The sequence below is a fragment of the Bufo gargarizans genome, chromosome 3, assembly GCF_014858855.1.
Source record: "Bufo gargarizans isolate SCDJY-AF-19 chromosome 3, ASM1485885v1, whole genome shotgun sequence".
NCBI lineage: Eukaryota > Metazoa > Chordata > Amphibia > Anura > Bufonidae > Bufo > Bufo gargarizans.
Window position 1 is genome coordinate 9,467,611 of NC_058082.1, and position 26,553 is coordinate 9,494,163.

Sequence of the window (26,553 nt, forward strand, 5' to 3'; positions counted from 1 at the left end):
GTTATCACCCAACTTTTCTTGACATCTGAATGGCCATGTAATACAAAAGAAAGGGTTATCTCACTGTAGAAATGCATATTTGCTATAGAGGGGGCAAACGACAACCCCACTAACAGCAGGTATAGTGGTCAGATCAGTATTCACCCAAGGAGGAGGAGGAGGCAGGGTTGTAAATACCATAGCGGTAGACCATGCGACTTCTATGGGGCCCAGGGCAAGAGGGGGCCAGTCTTAGTTGGGATTATCTCATCTTCTACTGGAGGTGAAAACTTGGTCAGGACTCTACCCTCTAAAGCAAGGGTGCACAACCTTTTCTGGTCGGGGGCCACACTGTAAGACTGAAGGAATCCCAAGGGCCGAAAAATAAAAGTTAAAGGGGTATTAACAACTGATATACTGTATTTATTGCATATTGTACATACAGTATATACTACAAATGTCTGGTTACACCTCCAGGATTCACCTCTAATGGGAGAATACATGAAAAATGCATGTGAGCAGCCACAAGACATAGTCATACATGTCTGTCAACAGATGGTTGGGGGCCGCACAGAATGGTATCGAGGGCCGCATGTGGCCCCCGGGCCACAGGTTGTGCACCCCTGCTCTAAAGGAACAACTTTTAGCAAATGAAGCAGTGGAAAAATGGTCTGAGGGTCACTGAAAAAGATTTAGGCAGAAACCCTTTTGGCCTGGGTGGGCGGCCTGGTCTGATCATGCTATAGGGCCCTAACTTCTCTATGTACGCCACTGGGATGAGGTAAGCTTACTGTATGAGGTGCCGCCACCCTCTTTCATGACTTAAAAAGGTTCTTCCATGACTAATGTAAAAAATTAAAATAAGCCATCATATAGTAAATGACAACATCTTTCTAACAAAGCTGGAACCAGCCCTGTACCACAGATGGATCCAGAGATATCCCCATTCATTGCTCTACTAGATTTATATCAAGCTGGCTGCTCAGGGGAGTGTCTTTTCTGCAGCAACTAAAGGGGCGTGTCCATGCTCTCCCTATCGCAGCTCAGGGGGCGTGTCCACACTCTCCCTATCACAGCTCAGGGGGCGTGTCCATGCTCTCCCTATCACAGCTTAGGGGGTGTGTCCATGCTCTCCCTATCACAGCTCAGGAGACAGTTGAAGGATGAGACTGAGCATGTGCGACCATCTCAGTGAGCCGGACAAAGAAATAAGGAAAAGAACATACAGCAGGTGGCATATACGTGTACATTTTATTGAATAGCTCAGCGGCTATGCTAAATTTTTAGCTGTTGGAGTTACGAGAACAGCTGGAGTGCTGGAGTTTGCTGATCCCAGATCTAGAGCATCATTATAAAAGGATAGTGATATAGGGACGCGCTTGAACAACGCTGCTGTCAGTCACATTACAGCCTGAAATGGCTGGTAGCAGAGAGCAATGGCACATCTTCCCAGTACTTGCACTAGACTTTGAGTTCTGCTCTGGGTTGTTATCCTATAGTTTTGATTTTGTGATCATTGGAGACCCATCAGTCAGCGCCCACATTGTGAGTCACACATTGATTCATTTTCACCAGAGTTACTTTCTTGTTTTGAATTTAAGAATTCTGGAAGTTCTGAGTCGTTCCTCTGCACTGACGACATTCTGAGCTCTTTCACTTCTCGAGACATTCAGAATGCTAAACTGTTCACAAATTACAGAGCACCTGCCATTACAACTTATTTTCCATTAATTAGTAGCATTATTTTCCATTAATTTATTTTTCTTCTTGGTTAAGGGGAGTAGTTTGTGATCCCACGTGCTATTAATTGCACCGTGAACTCTCCAGAGCTCGCTCTACCTGAAGCTTGCTGTACTAAGTGGCTGCTGAATAAGTAGAGTTGAAGAACCGGAGTTTAAGACAAGGAGCAAGAAACTAAGGTTTGATAGATTTTCCTTGCGTGTTGTTGGCTTGATTCTATCTAGTCCTCCAACTGCAGCAGACAGGGTCTAATTCTAACTCATATTTACTGTTTTCCTTCTTTACTGTTCATCCTCATCTAAACATGTGCTCCATGGACAATGCTACCAAGTGTGTGTCCTGTGCAGTGTGTCAGTGCCTTGAAGAGCCTTTCGAGGGTGAATTCATTTGCACTAGATGCGAGCATGTTGCATATTTGGAAGCCCAGATCTTGGATCTAAATAAGCAGCTTGAAATACTTCGGGGCATTGCAGACCTGGAGAGAGGCTTAGACCTCACTGTGCAGGCGCTGACTGGGGTCAGTGAAATGGAGGTGGGAGGAGGAGGGCAAGATCAGGACTATCAGGTCAGCGGTTGGGTTAATGTAGGAAGAAGGGGTAGAGGGAAAAGTACCAGGGAGGCTAGTCCTGAGCTGGAACGCCTTAGTAAATATGCCTGTTTGGCTGATATTAGGGATGAAAGCCCAGGGCCAGAAACACTGCAGCAGGGCGTCTCTCCGAGCAACCAGGAGGATGACCGCTGCAGGAAGGATGGGAAAAGGAGTGCAGCAAAGGTCAGGCAGATGCTGGTGGTAGGGGACTCTATTATTAGGAGGACAGACAGGGTCATCTGTCGCCGAGACCGTGAATGCCGAACAGTGTGTTGTCTACCGGGTGCTTGGGTTTGGCATATTGCGGATCGGATTGACAGATTGCTTGGTGGGGCTGGGGAAGACCAGGCGGTCATGGTACACATTGGCACCAATGACAAAGTCAGGGGGAGATGGAAGGTCCTTAAAATGATTTTAGGGAACTAGGTGAGAAGCTCAAGTCCAGGACCTCCAAGGTAGTGTTTTCAGAAATACAACCAGTGCAACGAGCGTCACCAGAGAGACAACGGGAGCTTAGGGAGTTAAATAAGTGGCTCAGAAGCTGGTGCCGGAAGGAAGGGTTTGGGTTCATGGAGAATGGGGCCGACTTTGCGATCGGTTACAGTAGGGACGAGCTGCACCTTAATAGGTAGGGTGCAACTGCCCTGGGGGGAAAAATAGTAAGATGGCTGGATCTGGGGGTCATACTAATAAGGGGGTAGATAGTGTAGATAGAGAGTGGGATATAGGAGGGTAGAGAGGGGATTTAGTGGGGGCTGGAGTTAGTGAGCAAAGTAGGGAGAAGACTGGGCAGAACTATACATTTATGAAAAACAGAACTGCTGGTAACAAGAACCTGTTACATACAAACATCAACCAAGGTAACCCAAAAATCCTGGATATTTACTCTACAGGTAAAAGTAATTTAAAATGTATTTTCACAAATGCAAAAAGTTTAGCTAGCAAAATGGGGGAGCTGGAGGCTATGGTACTAGAAGAACACATAGATGTAGTTGGTGTGGCTGAGACATGGTTGGACTCTTCACATGACTGGGCTGTTAATATTGAGGGTTTTCCACTATTTAGGAAAGTAGAAAAGGTGTCAATAGAAAAGGTGGTGGTGTGTGCCTGTATGTGAGGAGTGATCTGAAGACAAGTGTGAAAGAGGCAATTGTGGGTGAGGATGGCGAGGACCTTATGGGTAGAATTTCAAAGGGATATAAACACTGAAAAAATAATACTTGGTGTAATCTATAGACCCCCTAATATCACAAAGGAGATAGAAACGCAACTGTATAACCAAATAGAGTGGGCTGTACAGGCTGGTTCGGTGGTCATAATGGGAGATTTTAAAGGGTAGAAGATTCCTCAGCTTGCTGCAGGCCCAGTTTGTAGAAGCTCCCACTGGGGGCGATGCTCTGTTGGATCTGGTAATTTCTGATGACGCAGAGCTTGTTGGTAATGTTAATGTTCGAGAAACACTAGGTCATAGTGACCACAATATAATAATATTCCCCCTAAACTATAAGAAGCAAACTCTGTTGGGCAGATCAAAGACACTAAATTTCAAAAAGGCTCATTTCCCGAGGTTGAGGGCAGCATTTCACTGCATAGACTGGGAGCAGTTACTATCACATAATAATACTGAGGAAGGCATCGCCAAAACGCGCGTTGGGGTACATGGCTCTCCTGAGGTGAATATCCCCAACACAATGGGTATTTATTCATATTATGTCTATTGTGAATTTTTAGGGATGTGGCTGTAGGCCCTGGCCTTTGATTATATTTACTTAAGCCACTCTGACGGATGTTGTTACTGTGCCACGGCCATATATTTATGGACATGGAGATTTAGTCGTCATTATGCACTTGCATTTTGCTGCGTTGTCTGTGACCGTTTATTGATGTGGAGATTTATTTCATTGTATTCCTTACATGCACTTGCACTTTATACCCTTTGGGTGTTATATGTCTCTATAAATACATATCAATTGGGGTCACGGATGTATACACAGCATTAAGCCAGTTGATTTACTTTATACCCCCATCTTTTTCTCCCTTCTTTTCTTTGATATACATGTGCTGATATACCTCCTCCGGTGTAGTCATTTGTTATCTGTTGTATCATGTTCTCATTTTATATATGTAACTTGTATTTAATAAAGGATTTATTTTTTGATAATATACCCGTTTAATCTCAGTTCATTTTCGGTATTAGGTGAGGAGGTAGTAGCCTGGACAGAGGGGTGGCTGTGGATGTAGTGAGGTGAGTAGTAGCCTGGACAGAGGGCCGGCTGTGGATGTTGTGAGGTGAGTAGTAGCCTGGATAGAGGGGTGGCTGTGGATGTAGTGAGGTGAGTAGTAGCCTGGACAGAGGGGTGGCTGTGGATGTAGTGAGGTAAGTAGTAGCCTGGACAGAGAGGCGGCTGTGGATGTAGTGAGGTGAGTAGTAGCCTGGATAGAGGGGTGGCTGTGGATGTAGTGAGGTGAGTAGTAGCCTGGACAGAGGGGTGGCTGTGGATGTAGTGAGGTGAGTAGTAGCCTGGACAGAGAGGCGGCTGTGGATGTAGTGAGGTAAGTAGTAGCCTGGACAGAGGGGCGGCTGTGGATGTAGTGAGGTGAGTTGTAGCCAGGACAGAGGGGCGGCTGTGGATGTAGTGAGGTGAGTAGTAGCCTGGACAGAGAGGCGGCTGTGGATGTAGTGAGGTGAGTAGTACCCTGGACAGAGGGGCGGCTGTGGATGTAGTGAGGTGAGTAGTAGCCTGGACAGAGGGGCGGCTGTGGATATAGTGAGGTGAGTAGTAGCCTGGACAGAGGGGCGGCTGTGGATTTAGTGAGGTCAGTAGTAGCCTGGACAGAGGGGCGGCTGTAGTGAGGTGAGTAGTAGCCTGGACAGAGAGGCGGCTGTGGATGTAGTGAGGTGAGTAGTAGCCTGGACAGAGGGGTGGCTGTGGATGTAGTGAGGTGAGTAGTAGCCTTGACAGAGGGGTGGCTGTGGATGTAGTGAGGTGAGTAGTAGCCTGGACAGAGGGGTGGCTGTGGATGTAGTGAGGCGAGTAGTAGCCTGGACAGAGAGGCGGCTGTGGATGTAGTGAGGTCTGTAGTAGCCTGGACAGAGGGGCGGCTGTGGATGTAGTGAGGTGAGTAGTAGCCTGGACAGAGAGGCGGCTGTGGATGTAGTGAGGTGAGTAGTAGCCTGGACAGAGGGGCGGCTGTGGATGTAGTGAGGTGAGTAGTAGCCTGGACAGAGGTGGCGGCTGTGGATGTAGTGAGGTGAGTAGTAGCCTGGACAGAGGGGCGGCTGTGGATGTAGTGAGGTGAGTAGTAGCCTGGACAGAGGGGCGGCTGTGGATGTAGTGAGGTCAGTAGTAGCCTGGACAGAGGGGCGGCTGTGGATGTAGTGAGGTGAGTAGTAGCCTGGACAGAGGGGCAGCTGTGGATGTAGTGAGGTAAGTAGTAGCCTGGACAGAGGGGCGGCTGTGGATGTAGTGAGGTGAGTAGTAGCCTGGACACAGGGGCGGCTGTGGATGTAGTGAGGTGAGTAGTAGCCTGGACAGAGGGGTGGCTGTGGATGTAGTGAGGTGAGAAGTAGCCTGGACACAGGGGCGGCTGTGGATGTAGTGAGGTGAGTAGTAGCCTGGACACAGGGGCAGCTGTGGATGTAGTGAGGTGAGTAGTAGCCTGGACAGAGGGGTGGCTGTGGATGTAGTGAGGTGAGTAGTAGCCTGGACAGAGGGGTGGCTGTGGATGTAGTGAGGTGAGTAGTAGCCTGGACAGAGGGGTGGCTGTGGATGTAGTGAGGTGAGTAGTAACCTGGACACAGGGGCGGCTGTGGATGTAGTGAGGTCAGTAGTAGCCTAGACAGAGGGGCGGCTGTGGATGTAGTGAGGTGAGTAGTAGCCTGGACAGAGCGGCGGCTGTGGATGTAGTGAGGTCAGTAGTAGCCTGGACAGAGGGGCGGCTGTGGATGTAGTGAGGTGAGTAGTAGCCTGGACAGAGGGGCAGCTGTGGATGTAGTGAGGTAAGTAGTAGCCTGGACAGAGGGGCGGCTGTGGATGTAGTGAGGTGAGTAGTAGCCTGGACACAGGGGTGGCTGTGGATGTAGTGAGGTGAGTAGTAGCCTGGACAGAGGGGTGGCTGTGGATGTAGTGAGGTGAGTCGTAGCCTGGACAGAGGGGTGGCTGTGGATGTAGTGAGGTGAGTAGTAGCCTTGACAGAGGGGTGGCTGTGGATGTAGTGAGGTGAGTAGTAACCTGGACACAGGGGCGGCTGTGGATGTAGTGAGGTCAGTAGTAGCCTAGACAGAGGGGCGGCTGTGGATGTAGTGAGGTGAGTAGTAGCCTGGACAGAGAGGCGGCTGTGGTTGTAGTGAGGTAAGTAGTAGCCTGGACAGAGGGGCGGCTGTGGATGTAGTGAGGTGAGTAGTAGCCTGGACACAGGGGTGGCTGTGGATGTAGTGAGGTGAGTAGTAGCCTGGACAGAGGGGTGGCTGTGGATGTAGTGAGGTGAGTAGTAGCCTGGACAGAGGGGCGGCTGTGGATGTAGTGAGGTGAGTAGTAGCCTGGACAGAGGGGCGGCTGTGGATGTAGTGAGGTGAGTAGTAGCCTGGACAGAGGGGTGGCTGTGGATGTAGTGAGGTGAGTAGTAGCCTGGACAGAGGGGTGGCTGTGGATGTAGTGAGGTGAGTAGTAGCCTGGACAGAGGGGTGGCTGTGGATGTAGTGAGGTGAGTAGTAGCCTGGACACAGGGGCGGCTGTGGATGTAGTGAGGTGAGTAGTAGCCTGGACAGAGGGGTGGCTGTGGATGTAGTGAGGTGAGTAGTAGCCTGGACAGAGGGGCGGCTGTGGATGTAGTGAGGTGAGTAGTAGCCTGGACAGAGGGGCGGCTGTGGATGTAGTGTTTCTGGATTTTGCAAAGGCTTTTGATCCTGTCCCTCATAGATGTTTAATAGGTAAAGTAAGGTCTATAGGCTTGGAAAGTATAGTTTGTAATTGGATTGAGAACTGGCTGAAGGACCGTGTCCAGAGAGTTGTGGTCAATGATTCCTATTCAGAATGGTCCCGGGTTATAAGTGGTGACCCCAAGGTTCAGTGCTGGGACCTTTATTATTAATTTTTTTTATTAATGACATCAAGGATGGGATTAATAGCGCCATATCTATTTTTGCAGATGACACTAAGCTGTGTAGTACTGTGCAGTCTATGGAAGATGTCCATAAACTACAAGCTGACTTGAACTCTTAATGATTGGGCATCAACTTGGCAAATGAGGTTCAATGTGGACAAATGTAAAGTTCTGCATCTTGTTAGTAATAATCTCTGTGCTTCATATGTCCTAGGGGATGTAACACTGGGGGGTCACTTTTAGAGAAGGATTTGGGTGTCCTTGTAGATCATAGATTAAATTACAGCACAATGTCAATCAGCTGCTTCTAAGGCCACCAGGATATCGTCATGCATTAAACGAGGCATGGACTTGCGGGGCACGGATGTAATATTACCTCTTTACAAAGCAATGGAATATGCAGTTCAGTTCTGGGCACCAGTCCATAGAAAGGATGCCCTGCAGCTGGAAAAAGTACAGAGGAGAGCGACTAAACTGATAAGGGGAATGTAGGGTCTTGGTTATGAAGAAATATTAAAAGAATTGTATTTATTTAGTCTTGAGAGGAGAGGTATAAGGGGGGACATGATTAATCTATACAAATATATAAATGGGCCATAAAAAAATATGGTGAAAAACTGTTCCATGTAAAATGCCCTCAAAAGACAAGGGGGCGCTGCCTCCGACTGGAGAGGAAAAAGTTCAGTCTCCAGAAGCGTCAAAACTTCTTTACTGTAAGAACTGTGAATCTGTGGAATAGACGTCCTCAGGACGTGGTCACAGCAGGAACAGTGGACAGTTTAAAAAGGATTTACATGAATTCTTAAAAGTAAAAAACATTAATACTTATGAAAACGTGTAGAAATCTGAGTCTCACTTCCTTCTGGGATTCGCATCCTCACCGATCCCTTGGTTGAACTTGATGGACTTATGTCTTTTTTCAACCGTATTAAAGGAGTTCTCTGGGCTTTTAATATTGATGACCTATCCTCCGGATAGGTCATCAATATCAGATCGGCGGGGGTCAGACACCCGGCACCCCCGCCGATCAGCTGTTTGAAGAGGAGGTGCGCGCCATGCCAGCGCTGCCTACTCTTCACTGTTTACCTTCTCGCCGTCGCCTCTGCAGTGGTGAGCAGTTGTAATTACACCCAAGCCGTCCCATTCATTTCAATGGCACGGATCGTTCCCATACACGGCAGAGGCGTCGGCGAGAAGGTAAACAGTGAAGAGTAGGCAGCACTGCAACAGAGCGCGCCTCCTCTTCATACAGCTGCTCGTCGAGGGTGCCGGGTGTTGGACCCCTGCCGATCTGTGAGAGGGGAGGAGGGAGGTGCAACTGCTAGAACAGTCCCCAGCAAGTCTGTGGGATTATATCCTGCAAGATGGAAGGAGGGAGAGGTAGTGGGAGAATATTTTCCCAAAATATCTGTAGACTGCCCAAAAAGAGAAGATGGAATTGTTGTATTTCTGAGGGAGGGGTGGAGGGAGATGCAGCTTCATTATTTCTGTCTCAGTAATATATGTGAGCGAGGAGGAGGTTGATGCAGCTGCAGTATTATCCACTCATTGGGTGTCCATACTGCATGCTATGAGAGAGAAGGAGGGAGATGCAGCTGCAGAATTTCTTCAGGTGTATAGATTATGTGCTATAGGGGGAGGAGGGAGATGCAGCTGCTCGATCTCTTCAGGTGTATAGATTGTGTGCTATGAGAGAGAAGGAGGGAGATGCAGCTGCTGGATCTCTTCAGGTGTATAGATTATGTGCTATGAGAGAGAAGGAGGGAGATGCAGCTGCTGGATCTCTTCAGGTGTATAGATTATGTGCTATGGTGGGGGGGGGGGGGGTGATGCAGCTGCTGGATCTCTTCAGGTGTATAGATTGTATGCTATGAGAGAGAAGGAGGGAGATGCAGCTGCTGGATCTCTTCAGGTGTATAGATTATGTGCTATGGGGGGGGGGGAGGGTGATGCAGCTGCTGGATCTCTTCAGGTGTATAGATTGTATGCTATGGGGGAGGAGGGAGATGCAGCTGCTCGATCTCTTCAGGTGTATAGATTATGTGCTATGGGGGGAGGAGGGAGATGCAGCTGCTGGATCTCTTCAGGTGTATAGATTATGTGCTATGGGGGGAGGAGGGAGATGCAGCTGCTGGATCTCTTCAGGTGTATAGATTGTATGCTATGGGGGAGGAGGGAGATGCAGCTGCTGGATCTCTTCAGGTGTATAGATTATGTGCTATGGGGGGAGGAGGGAGATGCAGCTGCTGGATCTCTTCAGGTGTATAGATTATGTGCTATGGGGGGAGGAGGGAGATGCAGCTGCTGAATCTCTTCAGGTGTATAGATTATGTGCTATAGGGGGAGGAGGGAGATGCAGCTGCTGAATCTCTTCAGGTGTATAGATTGTATGCTATGGGGGGAGGAGGGAGATGCAGCTGCTGGATCTCTTCAGGTGTATAGATTGTATGCTATGGGGGGGGGGAGGGAGATGCAGCTGCTGGATCTTTCCTTCATTAGGTATATAGTCTGCATGCTATGGGGAGGAGGGAGATGCAGCTGCTGAATCTCTTCAGGTGTATAGATTGTATGCTATGGGGGGAGGAGGGAGATGCAGCTGCTGGATCTCTTCAGGTGTATAGATTGTATGCTATGGGGGGAAGAGGGAGATGCAGCTGCTGGATCTTTCCTTCATTAGGTATATAGTCTGCATGCTATGGGGAGGAGGGAGATGCAGCTGCTGAATCTCTTCAGGTGTATAGATTATGTGCTATGGGGGGAGGAGGGAGATGCAGCTGCTGGATCTCTTCAGGTGTATAGATTGTATGCTATGGGAGGAGGGAGATGCAGCTGCTGGATCTCTTCAGGTGTATAGATTGTATGCTATAGGGGGAGGAGGGAGATGCAGCTGCTGGATCTCTTCAGGTGTATAGATTGTATGCTATGGGGGGAGGAGGGAGATGCAGCTGCTGGATCTCTTCAGGTGTATAGATTATGTGCTATAGGGGAGGAGGGAGATGCAGCTGCTGGATCTCTTCAGGTGTATAGATTGTATGCTATGGGGGGAGGAGGGAGATGCAGCTGCTGGATCTCTTCAGGTGTATAGATTATGTGCTATGGGGGGGGGAGGGTGATGCAGCTGCTGGATCTCTTCAGGTGTATAGATTGTATGCTATGGGGGAGGAGGGAGATGCAGCTGCTCGATCTCTTCAGGTGTATAGATTATGTGCTATGGGGGGAGGAGGGAGATGCAGCTGCTGGATCTCTTCAGGTGTATAGATTATGTGCTATGGGGGGAGGAGGGAGATGCAGCTGCTGGATCTCTTCAGGTGTATAGATTGTATGCTATGGGGGAGGAGGGAGATGCAGCTGCTCGATCTCTTCAGGTGTATAGATTATGTGCTATGGGGGGAGGAGGGAGATGCAGCTGCTGGATCTCTTCAGGTGTATAGATTATGTGCTATGGGGGGAGGAGGGAGATGCAGCTGCTGAATCTCTTCAGGTGTATAGATTATGTGCTATAGGGGGAGGAGGGAGATGCAGCTGCTGAATCTCTTCAGGTGTATAGATTGTATGCTATGGGGGGAGGAGGGAGATGCAGCTGCTGGATCTCTTCAGGTGTATAGATTGTATGCTATGGGGGGAGGAGGGAGATGCAGCTGCTGGATCTTTCCTTCATTAGGTATATAGTCTGCATGCTATGGGGAGGAGGGAGATGCAGCTGCTGAATCTCTTCAGGTGTATAGATTATGTGCTATGGGGGGAGGAGGGAGATGCAGCTGCTGGATCTCTTCAGGTGTATAGATTGTATGCTATGGGGGGAGGAGGGAGATGCAGCTGCTGGATCTTTCCTTCATTAGGTATATAGTCTGCATGCTATGGGGAGGAGGGAGATGCAGCTGCTGAATCTCTTCAGGTGTATAGATTATGTGCTATGGGGGGAGGAGGGAGATGCAGCTGCTGGATCTCTTCAGGTGTATAGATTGTATGCTATGGGAGGAGGGAGATGCAGCTGCTGGATCTCTTCAGGTGTATAGATTGTATGCTATGGGGGGAGGAGGGAGATGCAGCTGCTGGATCTCTTCAGGTGTATAGATTGTATGCTATAGGGGAGGAGGGAGATGCAGCTGCTGGATCTCTTCAGGTGTATAGATTATGTGCTATAGGGGAGGAGGGAGATGCAGCTGCTGGATCTCTTCAGGTGTATAGATTGTATGCTATGGGGGGAGGAGGGAGATGCAGCTGCTGGATCTCTTCAGGTGTATAGATTATGTGCTATGGGGGGAGGAGGGAGATGCAGCTGCTGGATCTCTTCAGGTGTATAGATTATGTGCTATGGGGGGAGGAGGGAGATGCAGCTGCTGAATCTCTTCAGGTGTATAGATTGTATGCTATGGGGGGAGGGAGATGCAGCTGCTGGATCTCTTCAGGTGTATAGATTATGTGCTATGGGGGAGGAGGGAGATGCAGCTGCTGGATCTCTTCAGGTGTATAGATTGTGTGCTATGGGGGGAGGAGGGAGATGCAGCTGCTGGATCTCTTCAGGTGTATAGATTGTGTGCTATGGGGGAGGAGGGAGATGCAGCTGCTGGATCTCTTCAGGTGTATAGATTATGTGCTATGGGAGGAGGGAGATGCAGCTGCTGGATTTCTTCAGGTGTATAGATTATGTGCTATGGGGGGAGGAGGGAGATGCAGCTGCTGAATCTCTTCAGGTGTATAGATTATGTGCTATGGGAGGGGAGGAGGGAGATGCAGCTGCTGGATCTCTTCAGGTGTATAGATTATGTGCTATGGGGGGAGGAGGGAGATGCAGCTGCTGGATCTCTTCAGGTGTATAGATTGTATGCTATAGGGGGAGGAGGGAGATGCAGCTGCTGGATCTCTTCAGGTGTATAGATTATGTGCTATGGGAGGAGGGAGATGCAGCTGCTGAATCTCTTCAGGTGTATAGATTATGTGCTATGGGGGGAGGAGGGAGATGCAGCTGCTGGATCTCTTCAGGTGTATAGATTGTATGCTATAGGGGGAGGAGGGAGATGCAGCTGCTGGATCTCTTCAGGTGTATAGATTATGTGCTATGGGGGGAGGAGGGAGATGCAGCTGCTGAATCTCTTCAGGTGTATAGATTATGTGCTATGGGGGGAGGAGGGAGATGCAGCTGCTGAATCTCTTCAGGTGTATAGATTGTGTGCTATGGGGGGAGGAGGGAGATGCAGCTGCTGGATCTTTCTTTCTTTGGATATATAGTCTGCATGCTATGAGGAGGAGGAGGGAGATGCAGCTACATTATTTCTCCCTCATTTTTTCTCAAGGGACGGTTAGAAGAAGAGGAGACATCTGCCCCAGAGAACACATCATAGTTCTGATGTCAAACCAGGAAGATCCCATATCCTCAGTTGTACAGTGTTCATTTTAGGACATGGTCAGATATTGTCAAGTATCAGAATGTTACACCTGACCCAAGCCCTGACCCTGACCCCGACACCTGACTCTGGAGAGGATTGACAGGAGACAGCTCCCACTAACTCCAGCACTTACCAGCACTTTATTTTCCTTGTAATCAAAGTTGATGCCTTCACACCCGGCGTAGCACGGAGAGATGTACTCAATGCCGTCTGCACCGCAGATTGGGTTGAAAGCGGATTCGGAGCAGCCACATTCGCTGCTGCACTCGGTCACATTGTGCCAAAGTCCAACACTGAAAAACAAGAGACACGGCATAACCTGAGGAATCAGGGGCAGTGTAAACTGACACTGAGAAGAAAGTAAAGCTTTATAATCTACATATCAATACTCACACTGGACTGTCTTGTACTCTAGTCACACCCAGAGCTGCATTCACAGTTGTGGCTTATAATCACTCTGCCCTGGGTGGACAATCACATCTGCACACTGTAGCAGTGAGAGGAAGTTAAGCAGAAGCGGGCAGAATCCTTATTGCAGCTTTGGATGTGACTGGAGCATTGAAAACATGAACCTAAACTAAGTAAAACTGCATCCCTCATTCAGTCAGCAGACGTAAGCTCAATAACTCATTAGGACCTCCTCGTTAGGACCTCCTTATAGCAGCAGCTCTAGTTCTAGGACCATGTATGATCTTATGCTTCAGTGACCAGCCAGTCGTCTGGAGAAGCTCACTTCCGTAGAAGACTTTTCCTTACCTTAAACCTTGGTCAACATGGGGACTTGCAAACTGTTGTGTCGAGCATCCCAAGAAGAGCAGCGGAAGAGCAATCAGGATGCAGCAGAACAATCCAATGACACACATGGCTCCGCACTGCCGAGAGGATAACTGGAACCTCTTCATGATAATTCCACCTAAAACAATGCCGGCCATTGCTCCCGGGATGTTCACGGATCCTGAGACCAAAGAGATTGTGACTCAATTTTAAAACCTTTACTCTTGGAGGAACCAATATCTAGTACCTGCAGGACACCTATCTCAGTGTCTTCTCCACCCTCACTCCAAACTTCAGGTTGAAAAATCAAACAAACAAAAGTAATCATCAAAAGAAGCTAATGATAGGATTGGCAACAAAGGAGACATCAAAAATGTTCCTTTTTAGAGGGGCAAGAACCCCAAAACTGGATGTCTCATGTTTGGTTAGGACTTTCCAATTAGTAATGTTGAAGGGCTCTGGATATTGACTCACAGGGTTGCTACTTCCAACAGGTGACACCAGACAGTTTGTGTTCCCTATGGAGGAGAGCTATTTTGCATAAAAGGAAGCATTCTGTAGGTATGAGCATCTGGTGGTCTCCTCGAGGAGAACCTGTACCTTCAGAGAGTTACACATGGTTTGTATTATGATGGTCTTTTTTTATAGTTTTCATATTGATACCCTATCCTTAGAGGACAAACTGTGGTACCAGGTGTAACCACTAGGGAAGCTGATCGTCAGGAGGTTCCTGATGTCTGGGCCCTCCAATCAAACATTGATGGCCTATCCTAAGGTTGACTAGTTCTCAGTGATGATGCACCAACAGTAATGTCATGTACATGGCTGCATCATCCAATGGCCACCCAGACGAAAAATGTTTACAGGAATAATATTTAATTATTTTTTTGGTTGTGTAGATCGGTCACAGGCCTTGCTCCACTTCCCCGACCACATATTGCCCAACTGTCCCACTTTTTGGAGGACTGTAACACTGTGTGGACTCCAGAGGGCGCAGCTTATGTAAATATGTCCAAAAAACAGGATGTTTACTGGGTAGATCGGACAGGGCACATTTTGAGGAGTAGGCAGCTGTAGAGTTAAATGACAATGTTAAGGCAGTCTGGAGCCACCACTAGGGGGCAATCATTGAGTACAGATTTGTACAGCTCCCATAGATGTATAGGCTGCACTTTCTAGGTGGAGGATTGTTGCTTCCTTAATTTTTTGGGTCCAAGTTAACTCTTTATATCTCTTGTGCCAGCTGGGGATTGTAAGCTCTTGCGGTCAGAGTCCTCCATTGTTTAATGAGTAGTTGGCACCCATTTTCAGATAGTTTATTCTGAACTATTCAAGGGGAGTCCCACGCTCCAGGCGGCGCTCATCAATTAGAGTCTCCTCATCTCTGGGGGACCCAAACTTGCACCTAACGCAATTTTTGTGTGCAAGTGAGGTCACGTGACATTCCTTTCTTAGGTCCCATTCCGACAGAGCTCAATGGCAATGGCGGATTGAAGCGTCACATGACCTTGGTCACCGCTTTACATTTGGAAGCAAACAATGGGGTCACCTACCGATCAACAGATTAGCCAAGGACGCCGTGACCGAGAACTGCCTCTCCAGAAATTTGGCCATGAAGGTCGCCAGCCCGCATATCATGGCCGACAGATTGGCTTGAGCCAAAACCACCAAGATGTAGATTGGATTTTTCAACGTCCTGAGTAAAACTTTTGGAAAAACTACAAAAAAAAAGGTAAAAAAAACGTATTAATGACATCAATGAAATATGGCAGATTCTGCAGGGTGCAAGGTGCTAACTTATACTGCTCTCCCCGTAAACGCAGAGAACCGTCAGTCACCGGACACTGGTTCCGTATTGTCTCCGTGAAGAATATTGCTTGCTGCACTACTAAATCCCCCCACTAGGGGCGCTATGTAACTTCATGTCATAGTGACTTGTTGATGATGTCTATGAATCCAGACCATCACTGATTCCCACGATAGGGGCTACAGAGATGTCCGTACCTGGAACCTCCAGAACCCTTAGGAGATCGACTCAAGCATCTAGATTTAATATACTGTAAAAGGAATTGAGCAAGATTTGAAAAACATGGCTACTCTCTTCCAGAATCAGCGCCACCTCTGTCCACAGGTTGTGTCTGGTATTGCAGTTCAGTCCCGTTCACTTAAATGAAGCTGTGCTGCAGTACCGAACGCGGCCCATAGACAGGAGTGTCGCTGTTTGAGGATGAAATGCACCGAATTATCCTAAGATGACATCACAGAGTAGACCAGTCACAAGCATTTATAGCCCATCAATAGAATGCAAGGAATGCAGTGCATACTGACAGTAGAAATGAAGTTGTGTCGTTTTACATAAGAATTCAGATTTATACGCCGCTCAGGACAAATGCATAGTCAATCGTTTTCCACTTTCTACTTTCAGCATTTTTTTGGCATAAGCCGTATGTCGCCCAGAGACTGATCCTGGAAATGTGTGATGCTTCCCAGGTCTACACAGTGGAGTCCTTCACACCTCAGTCTCAGGAGGATTCAGATGGAAGATGGCATTTTCTGTACCTTTAGAAGGATGACCCTTGAAAAGTGTGCCGCTTCCTCCAGGACTCACACCAGCCACGTGTGAAGTGTCGAGATAAAAAAAACAAAACCTTCACATGCGAAATGAAAGAGTAAAAAACGACAAGGACGCCAACAATCTCTACTGAAGGATTCCACTCTCCAGACTAAAACGTCACTGCTGACTAGAAACCGTGTCGGGCTGGGGCACTTGGGGCCCACCAGTGTAACTGATTCTGGGGGCCCACCTTAGGGCTCCTGCACACTAACTTCGTTTTTTTTCCCCATGTCCGTACCGTTCCCTTCACTTTAACGGGGCCGCAAAAAATAAAAAGACTCCGTGTGCATTCCGTGTCTGTATGTCCGCATGTCCGTTCTGCAAAATGATATTATTGTCGGCATTACAGACACGGATAGGACGGTTCTATTAGGGGCCAGCCGTTCTGGTCCGCGTAATGTGGAATGCACACACCCGGTATCCATGTTTAGCGGATCCGCAATTTGGACACACGTGGCACACAAGACACTTATACGTGGCTCACATGCCGCTGATGCATATGTCACATGCTGCACATAGAACATAAATAGCACACACCAATCACACATAGGAAACACGCAATGCACACACCAAGAAATGTATGCCTAAGTGTAGCGCACCTAAAGGGGTCCTCTCCCTTCAGTAAGTGGCATTTATCATGTAGAGAAAGTTAATACAAGGCACTTACTAATGTGTTGTGATTGTCCATATTGCCTCCTTCCCATCACATTATACACAGCGCGTATCCGCGGTTATTACCACCGTGTAATCCAGCAGCGGTGGCCGTGCTTGAACACTATATATATCCCCCGCCTCCCCGGTGTATAATGTGATGGAAAGGAGGCAATATGGACAATCACAATACATTAGTAAGTGCCTGGTATTAACTGCATGATGAATGCCATTTACTGAAGTGAGACAACCCCTTTAAGCATAAATGTCTGGCATGATAATTACCAAATCTTACCCTCCTCAGATTGTAGATAATCTACAGTATAATAATAGGGTTGTCCGACCATAATGACCTATTGCCTATCTACAGGATCGGTGATAAATATCAGATTGCTGGGGTCTGACTGCTGGAACACCCACTGGTCATGGAGAAAGGGGTCCTGAGACATTCCATTCCATTACCACCAATCTATGTACACAAGGGTCTTAAGACCACGTTCCCTTCATCATGGGGGCCCCAGCAGTCGGACCCCCACCAGTCAGACACCGATCACCTGTCGTGTCATAGCTGTTGGACCCTTTCACATTCCCTATCCTTAAAGGTTTTCTTTGGGTGTAAAATTAAATAATAAAATTAAAATAAAAAAATCTGGCCCAAAATATATGTCAAACTAAAATAGAAATGCTCGCCTGTTAAAGGGCCGGTGTCCACTTTGTTAGTTATCCTCTATCTACAGGATCGGGGATAACTAAGTGATCGTGGGGGGCTAAACGCGGGAGCCCCCACTGATCCCCCTTCTTGATTGAGTGACAGGTGGAGCACATGCCCAGCCTCTCCATCCGTTCTCTATGGGGTCGCCGGAGATGGCGGAGTACAGCGCTGGCTATTTCCAGTGGTCCCAAAGAGAATGAATGGAGCAGCAGGGCGTATGTGTGGCCGGTCACACCATCAAAAAGGGGGAACCAGACCCGTTCTTGGGATCAGTGGGGGTCGCAGTATCGGACCCCACTAATCATATAGTTATGCCCTATGGTGTGGAGAGGATAACTTGAAAACCTGGACAACCCCTTTAAATCCTCCACCACCAGTATCTCTTTACATGGCAGCAGTGATGCCTGTAATTACGGCATCACTGCCGTCATGTAAATCATACGTGTCACTACTAGAGAATGTGACGCACTGGGCAGAATTTTTCGGGCATAAGTCCAACCCCCTTTGCAGTCACAACCTTTAACAAAGCTCAAGCAAAGGCGCTAGAGGAGCAACGTGAGCAAAGGGCTCAAACGGAGGGTCATAACTGAAGCAGAGGCATCAGGGTCACCTGAGGCAGGGTAATAGTGGGGATCCTGGAGCAGAGGTATTAGAGGGGCAACTGGAGAAAAGGCAATATTAGGGGTGCATTGGGGGGCATCTGGAGCTTTGGCACTAATGGGGCTGCACCTAAAGCAGAGGCTTTGCCCTAGGTCCCCCCCAGAGTCCCCCCAATGCTACTCAGAACTCTGCAGAGAGCAGCATGTTCTCTCCTCCTTCACTGCCAGCAGCCCGGGAAGCTTAGAAGATACTGCGGGGCCTCCTGTACAATTTACACCAGTAGGAGGCTGCATCACTGTGCGATACTGCCACCTAGTGGCTACAATAATAATCTCTCCTGAGAAACAAGAGAAATAATTACTCCTCTGTCTTATCTCTGGGTGCAGGAGACTGGGGGCCCCCCGAGGAATCCCCCGCCTCCCCGGTGGGCCAGAAATGATAAAAACCGAGCGCAAGAATCAAAGACAAAATGAAAACTAAGAACGAAACACATTAACAGATAAATACAAAATAGTAAAAAAATTAAGTAAACAAAATAAAAAAATAAATTAATAAAAAATATGAAAGATGCAAACATTTATGGCAAAATGTTTAAATGAATAACAAAGAAACTACAAATAGTAAATATACAATTAATTAATTAAAAAAATTACATAATAAAAAAACTACCAAGTAAATGAAATAACTGGAAAATAAATAAAATAACTGGAAAATAAATAAACTATATCGAGAATAAATGAATAAGAAAATCTCTAAAATAAATAAAATAACTACAAAATAAATACATTAATAAATAAATGAATGTAAAATAATAAATATAACAAGAAAATAAAAACTAAAAATGTACTAAATAAAAACAAAATAATTGCATTACTAATTACATGAATAATGAAAATGGATGTAAAATATATGCATTAAAATTAGTACTGCATAATGTAAAGAACTACAAAATATTCAATTAAATAAATGCACAATAAAAAAATAAAATTTATAAAGACACCCTTAATGAGCATATATAGCAGCAAAATAACAAATTAAAGACAAAATAAATGCATATAAAAACCTGCAACGTAAAATAAACTTACAAAATAAATATAAAGTCAATATAAAATGGCTACAAATGAATAAATACTTTTAAATCGATAGACGAAATAAAGAAATAGTGAGGCTGTTAAAGGGGTTCACCTAGATAAAAAAAAAAACAAAAAAACTTCTGTCTGCAAATCATAACAAGTTAAAAAGGGTTAACAGCCCTTAAAATAAGTTGCAATTCATAACTATGGCGCCACCACTTCAGACAATGAATGGACAGCTGGCGTCATGTGGCACTGGACGAAGCTGTAGGTGACCGGCTGTGGAGGAAATATTTATTAATATTATTTATTATCTAATGGAGTTCATATCTCCTCCTGATCCGGCAGAGAGATAGTTAATGCAATGACCTTGGTGGGGGTGACCTCTTCTATACAGCAGCGGCAGGAGGTCCTGCAGTTGGATTATTACTCATGGAATGAAGCAATCTGCGAATATTGATACAAATAAATGAAATGTATCACTGATATCTATCAGAAAGGAGGAAGCAACCAAGTGACACTGTGACCTGGGGGGAAGATCTGACCTCCCAGATGGAACCTCATAGGACTTCATCATGGAGGAAATAGGCAGTGGAAGAAGGTTTGATGTGTAACAGATGCTCTAATATTCATATTAACCTGTTGATTCATACCATGGGGGGAGGGGGAGGCATATTGTCCCCAAAAACTAATATGTCCATTTTGGTTGTCGCCCAAGTTTCCAGCTCTTTTCCTGTGTCCTCTGTTCTGTTCCTACATTTTATTTACTGGTCTATGGAGTCCATCCTCAGACCCTATAGAGCTGCCTTACCAGAAGCAGGAGAAGGGGTATGAAGTAGGAAGAGTAGAGAGGATGGAAGCAGAAAAGGAAGTGATAGAAGTAGGAATGTTCTAGAGAAAGAGACTAGCACCGGGAAGTGAAGGGAAGTAAAAGAGAACAGGAAACAGAAGGGAAATTATAAGTGACAGGAAAAAGGATAAGGAAAGGGAGGGAAAAGGGGAATGGGAAGGACAATGGAATATAAAGTATAAATGGAGAGCACAAGGAAAGGATGGAGGAAGGTAGCTTGAAGGAGGAAGGGAAAAGGAAGAGGCAACAGGAAGGCATTTTTAAAGGTATGTAGAAAAAGAAATGGAAGGGAAGAGGTAAGGAAAGGGAATGTGAGGGAGAAAAGGGAAACTAAATGGAAAGTGAAGTGGAGTGGAAAGGGAAGGGAAAACAGAAGAGGAAGTAAATTCAAACTGTTGCAGAAAAGGTAGAAAGGGAAGAGAATAGGAAAGACAATGGAATTTGAAGGAGTAAGGGAAATGGGAAGGAGAGAGGAAGGAAAAATGAAGGACAAGTGGAAAGAGAAGGGTAAATAGAAGAGGATGGAAAAGTAAAGAGGATGAGGGTAGAGGAAAGGCAATGGAATGTAATGGAAGGGAAATGGAAAAATTTAATAGAAAGTGAAGTGGCAGTGTAAAGGGTAGAGGTAAAGAAGAAGAAAGGAACTGAAAGGAGTTGAGGAAATTGAAAGAAAAAGAGAAGGGGAAAGAAAACAATAAGGAAATGGAATGTGAAAAATAAAAGATAAAAAGGAGCGAAGGGGCGTGGAAAGTGAAGAGGAAGGGCAAGTAGAAAGGAAACAGGAAACAGCAGAGGAAACAAGAGAGGAAGTAAATTTAAAGGTATGGAGAAATGAAAAGGACTAGTGGAAAGGAAACATAAGTAAAGGAAGGAAGAACAGGAAAGGCAAGATTGACCATGTTGTCTTTTTCTCCATTAATCTTATATCTTTCTATGAAAGAAAAAAGCACAAGAAAGCAGAAGATTAAAAAAAATTGGAAGACACTGCAAAAAGGAAAGTGTTGGGAAGCTGTGAGTGTAGGAAGAAAGGGAAAGGACAAATACAGGACAAGGAAGAGAAAATGACATTTCAAAGAGAACATTTTGAGGTTCCTGTAGGTCCCTTGGGCGACATTTCCCCTTTTTCTTACAGTAACCTTGAGCTGTACTGTTACCACATTCAGTTTCTCTTAATGACCATTATATCATGTGAATGAATTCAGCCTTCCGGGAGTTAAGAGCGTCCCCCGGGCGTAAGATGGCGGGTTAGAGTGTATAATGAGTGGAGTACCTCTGATGAACTGTGCCAAGGACAGGGGTTCACTTCTGTCAGGATTATTCTTGAAGGCATCCATCAGGCCGGGTTTGCTCTCATCTGCGCTCTCATGCTTGACCTGCTGGGAAATAGAGAGAAAATATCAGCTACAGAATCTCCCGAGAGCGAGGAAAAGGTGTAGTGTCGGCTGCAACGCAGAGCGGAGCTAATAGGAGCCGGCGTTCTGCAGGTCACAGCTATGCATCACCACGGTCCACTGCAGGAAGAAGCAATGGCATTAACTCTATATATCCTAATACCCGATACAAGAGGAGATACGGCCTCTAGCCTGGATACAAAATGAGATACGGCCTCTAGCCTGGATACAAGAGGAGATACAGCATCTAGCCTGGATACAAGATGAGATACGGCCTCTAGCCTGGATACAAGATGAGATATGGCCTCTAGCCTGGATACAAGATGAGATACGGCCTCTAGCCTGGATACAAGATGAGATACGGCCTCTAGCCTGGATACAAGTTGAGATACGGTCTCTAGCCTGGATACAAGATGTGATACGGCCTCTAGCCTGGATACAACATGAGATACGGCCTCTAGCCCGGATACAAGAGGAGATACGGCCTCTAGCCCGGATACAAGATGAGATACAGCCTCTAGCCTGGATACAAGTTGAGATACGGTCTCTAACCTGGATACAAGTTGAGATACGGTCTCTAGCCTGGATACAAGATGAGATACGGCTTCTAGTCTGGATACAAGATGAGATACAGCCTCTAGCCTGGATACTACATGAGATACGGCCTCTAGCCTGGATACAAGAGGAGATACGGCTTCTAGTCTGGATACAAGATGAGATACAGCCTCTAGCCTGGATACAAGATGAGATGCGACCATTAGGCTGGATACAAGATGAGATACAGCCTCTAGCCTGGATACAAGATGAGATACGGCATCTAGCCTGGATACAAGATGAGATACGGCCTCTAGCCTGGATATAAGATGGGATGCGGCCTCTAGCCTGGATACAAGATGAGATACGGTCTCTAGCCTGGATACAAGATGAGATACGGCCTCTAGCCTGGATACAAGAGGAGATACGGCCTCTAGCCTGGATACAAGAGGAGATACGGCCTCTAGCCTGGATACAAGATGAGATACGGCCTCTAGCCTGGATACAAGAGGAGATACGGCCTCTAGTCTGGATACAAGAGGAGATACGGCCTCTAGCCCGGATACAAGATGAGATACAGTCTCTAGCCTGGATACAAGATGAGATACGGCCTCTAGTCTGGAGACAAGATGAGATACAGCCTCTAGCCTGGAGACAAGAGGAGATACGGCCTCTAGTATGGATACAAGAGGAGATACGGCCTCTAGCCTGGATACAAGATGAGATACAGTCTCTAGCCTGGATACAAGATGAGATACGGCTTCTAGTCTGGATACAAGATGAGATACAGCCTCTAGCCTGGATACTACATGAGATACGGCCTCTAGCCTGGATACAAGAGGAGATACGGCTTCTAGTCTGGATACAAGATGAGATACAGCCTCTAGCCTGGATACAAGATGAGATGCGCCCATTAGGCTGGATACAAGATGAGATACAGCCTCTAGCCTGGATACAAGATGAGATACGGCATCTAGCCTGGATACAAGATGAGATACGGCCTCTAGCCTGGATATAAGATGGGATGCGGCCTCTAGCCTGGATACAAGATGAGATACGGTCTCTAGCCTGGATACAAGATGAGATACGGCCTCTAGCCTGGATACAAGAGGAGATACGGCCTCTAGCCTGGATACAAGAGGAGATACGGCCTCTAGCCTGGATACAAGATGAGATACGGCCTCTAGCCTGGATACAAGAGGAGATACGGCCTCTAGTCTGGATACAAGAGGATATACGGCCTCTAGCCCGGATACAAGATGAGATACAGTCTCTAGCCTGGATACAAGATGAGATACGGCCTCTAGTCTGGAGACAAGATGAGATACAGCCTCTAGCCTGTAGACAAGAGGAGATACGGCTTCTAGTCTGGATACAAGATGAGATACAGCCTCTAGCCTGGATACAAGATGAGATATGGCATCTAGCCTGGATATAAGATGGGATGTGGCCTCTAGCCTGGATACAAGATGAGATACGGTCTCTAGCCTGGATACAAGATTAGATACAGCCTCTAGCCTGGATACAAGATGAGATACGGCCTCTAGCCTGGATACAAGACGAGATAGCCCTGCCATGAGCAGATACATGTGGTGTACCGCTAGATTCCCTCGTATCAATACTAGGGATGACCGACTGTGACCCTCAGATCATCACACCAGTAGTGCGGGCAGTGACTCGCTCCACAACAAAGGCAAGATTGAAGTGCTGACCACCAGGACTTCATACTCCAACCTGACCATCGCTGGATCCCAAACAGAACCTGGAATGATCTCTAAAGATGATCCGATTCCAGCCCAGAGCAGTCTAGAATTCTCGTTCATGACACCACTGCAAATGAAGGTGAAGATGCCTGACTGTCAATGGCAGGACATGTAATGGGCAACATAACACCATCTGTTAAGTGCCTGGAAATGGTCCGGGCAGAGACAAGGGGGTAGTAATGAAGGGGCCACCTGTGTCTGGATGGTGGACAACAAGACTGTGTGAGCTCCTCGTGTTTGACGGGGGAGCAAAAAGATCCTCTCTACTGGTGTCTGTCTGGGCCGGCTGGAGCCAGTTCACCGTGTGTGCCCTCACATAATCACTACTCCCCCCACTTTCTAACACCGTGGTCAGAATGGTTGAGTAATTCATCTGGCTTCTCTCAGCCCAATGATGGGCCCCCTCTGAAAGTCGGTCAACTTCGCAAAATGTCTTTGGTTGCATCGTAGAGGAATGTCTAGCAGTCAACATTCTCTTACCAAGAGGTACACTACCCTAAAGTAGCCTCTGTGAGTATTTTTATAGGGTTAGAAGGGGAATCACTTTTACGCCCTCTTGTGGCAAGACCCAGTATGTAATCAGACCACACCTATAACCATTTACACATCTGCCTGAGACATAACGGCAGCAATCTGACATTTCTATCTGGGGGGGCGGTGTGTTTTTGGTCAATGAGTGTATATGGCAGAAGGTAACATGAATGTACAGTATAATCTAATGGGCTTCTGAGAGTAGCAGAAATCTGACACCTGACAACCCGATCACTGAATCCAATGCATCCAGATCCCGACACGGCAGCACGCTGGCGGTATAGGTTTCACAATGTAATGTAATATCTCAGATAATGAGTGCTTTATGTCTACAGTCATCACAAAGTGCATTTATGAGCCCTACCTGTGTTAGTGTCAGTCTTTACTGGCACCGACATTATATTCATAAACCATAGGGCTCAACATGACCAGAGCTTTAGGTCTATAGCACTGCAGCGACAGTAGAGGTTGTCGCCCATCTTCGATCCTCCCTGACTCATTCCAACTGCTCTGTCCACTTGTTGTAGCTTTTCTATTTATTCATGAACCTGAAAGCTCTGGATGATCAGCCATTAGTTTGCCCTACACTGCTCTTGTCAGTCTTTACTGTAGTTCTGGTATTCTATCCATGAAGCAGCCATGAGCAGAACTCAGTGCGTCATCCTGCAGCTTTAACTTCCTAATCACTTTGCGATCTTAAGTGAGACGCCGTTTCCTGGCGGGCGCTCGTTTACCGGAGAGTTTTATATTTAGACTCATCGAGCAAAACTAAAATGCAGAAGTTAGAAGTGCGTCCTCCGTGCCACATCCTCCGCAGCCCAAAATTTGCCAAACGGGATTGTGAAAGTGCGTCCTATATTTACAGATGTAGCAGAGCTGAATCTGTCATCATTACATGGTGCACAAGCTGCAGTCCGCGGTGACATCATGTCTGATCACATACTGTATCCCTATCGGGCACCCTTCTGCAACGTGAAGACCACAGATCCAACCAAAGGACACCCCCCTGATTCATCCACACCAGTGGTCACACACCAAGGGTCCCATCAGTGGACCTCTGTCTCTGCTGACAGTAAACTGCATGCAGCACACAGTGTCACCACTAGGGGGCAGTGGTTTTATTGGTGTGAGGCCTGCATACACACACAGCGCACACCACTTGTCTTTACAGAAGGGGCCCCCGATGTCCTCGATCTTTGCACCCACAATCACACTCTTGGTGCCCAAAGCTTCGGAGAAGCAGCTGCACAGGGCGCCGCTGCCCTCCTTCAGCATTTGGCGCTATCATTTTGTGCTGTATCCCTATAGGAGGAGGAAAAGAGGGCATTCATAGAATGGGGCACCACCCCAACCTATGACCATATCCAATGTGCCCAAAGAGGTCAAAGTATACAGATGTAGCAGAGCTCTGCGGGTTCTTTTCTTCTCCATATCTGCTTGGCTCAGCGAGACTTTCTTTGCGTCGCACTCAGCAAAACAGACAAACCACAATTTCTTCTGACTCCTAACTCTGCAGAAAGATTTCAGGAAGTCCACTGCCCAGGGCTCAATCACGGAACCACATTATGCAAGACGCCAGAAGTAAATATCAAGGCTTCAGCTGCTTCCACCTGACTCTAAGCTGATGGGACCACAGGGCAGCATGGCCGCCAGCGCCCCTTCCCCAGGAATCTGTATAAGGTATAACCCCTCTGTAATCCAGTGCGGGTGTGACTGACGGCTCTGCTCTGAGGTCCTACTGCCCAGTCCTGTCCTGACAGGTTGGCAAGGCTGTGCATAACTTTGGGGGCAGCCCTTGTGGCTACTAAGGGGCCCCTGGAGAGAAAGGGGCCCATGGTAGGTTGGTCTTGTCTTCATTTTAATTAATGGTGCTGAACGGGCCACCAAGCAACTCTTCAAAGGGGCTCCTAGGGGTCGTCTCAAGAGATAAACCTATCCCCTATAAACATTTAAAGGGATACGTATCTTATAGGGGGGTTCCCAGTGCTCAGAAGAATGGGGGGTTCTCGAGTTCCCGGCGGTCCAGCATGTACACCAGCGATCCAGCGATCTGGAAGCTGTTCATGGCCTAAGAGCATTAGGAAAAACATGGCTGCTTTCTTCCAGAAACAGCGCCACATTTGTCCACAGGTTGTATGTGGTATTGCATCTCAGTTCCATAAAAATGAGTGGGACTGAGCTTTAATTATACATACGACACTCGGAGAGATGTGACACTGTTTCTGGAAGAAGGCCACCATGTTCTTTTATTTTATAATTCTG

The 26,553-nt window shown here is 47.0% G+C and overlaps 1 protein-coding gene across 5 annotated transcripts in view; it reads right to left on the reverse strand.

Moving 5' to 3' along the window:
* Positions 1–26,553, reverse strand: part of SLCO2B1 (solute carrier organic anion transporter family member 2B1) — a 103,960-nt gene that overhangs the window by 15,779 nt on the left and 61,628 nt on the right. For 4 of the 5 annotated variants that reach the window (XM_044287035.1, XM_044287032.1, XM_044287034.1 and 1 more), the window contains exons 8-11: positions 21,343–21,448; positions 15,126–15,290; positions 13,555–13,753; positions 12,932–13,091 (exon numbers count right to left, since the gene is read on the reverse strand). In XM_044287035.1, coding sequence (XP_044142970.1) covers positions 12,932–13,091; positions 13,555–13,753; positions 15,126–15,290; positions 21,343–21,448 — 630 coding nt within the window. The remainder of the gene's footprint in view (positions 1–12,931; positions 13,092–13,554; positions 13,754–15,125; positions 15,291–21,342; positions 21,449–26,553) is intronic. The other variant, XM_044287037.1, reaches the window with a different exon arrangement.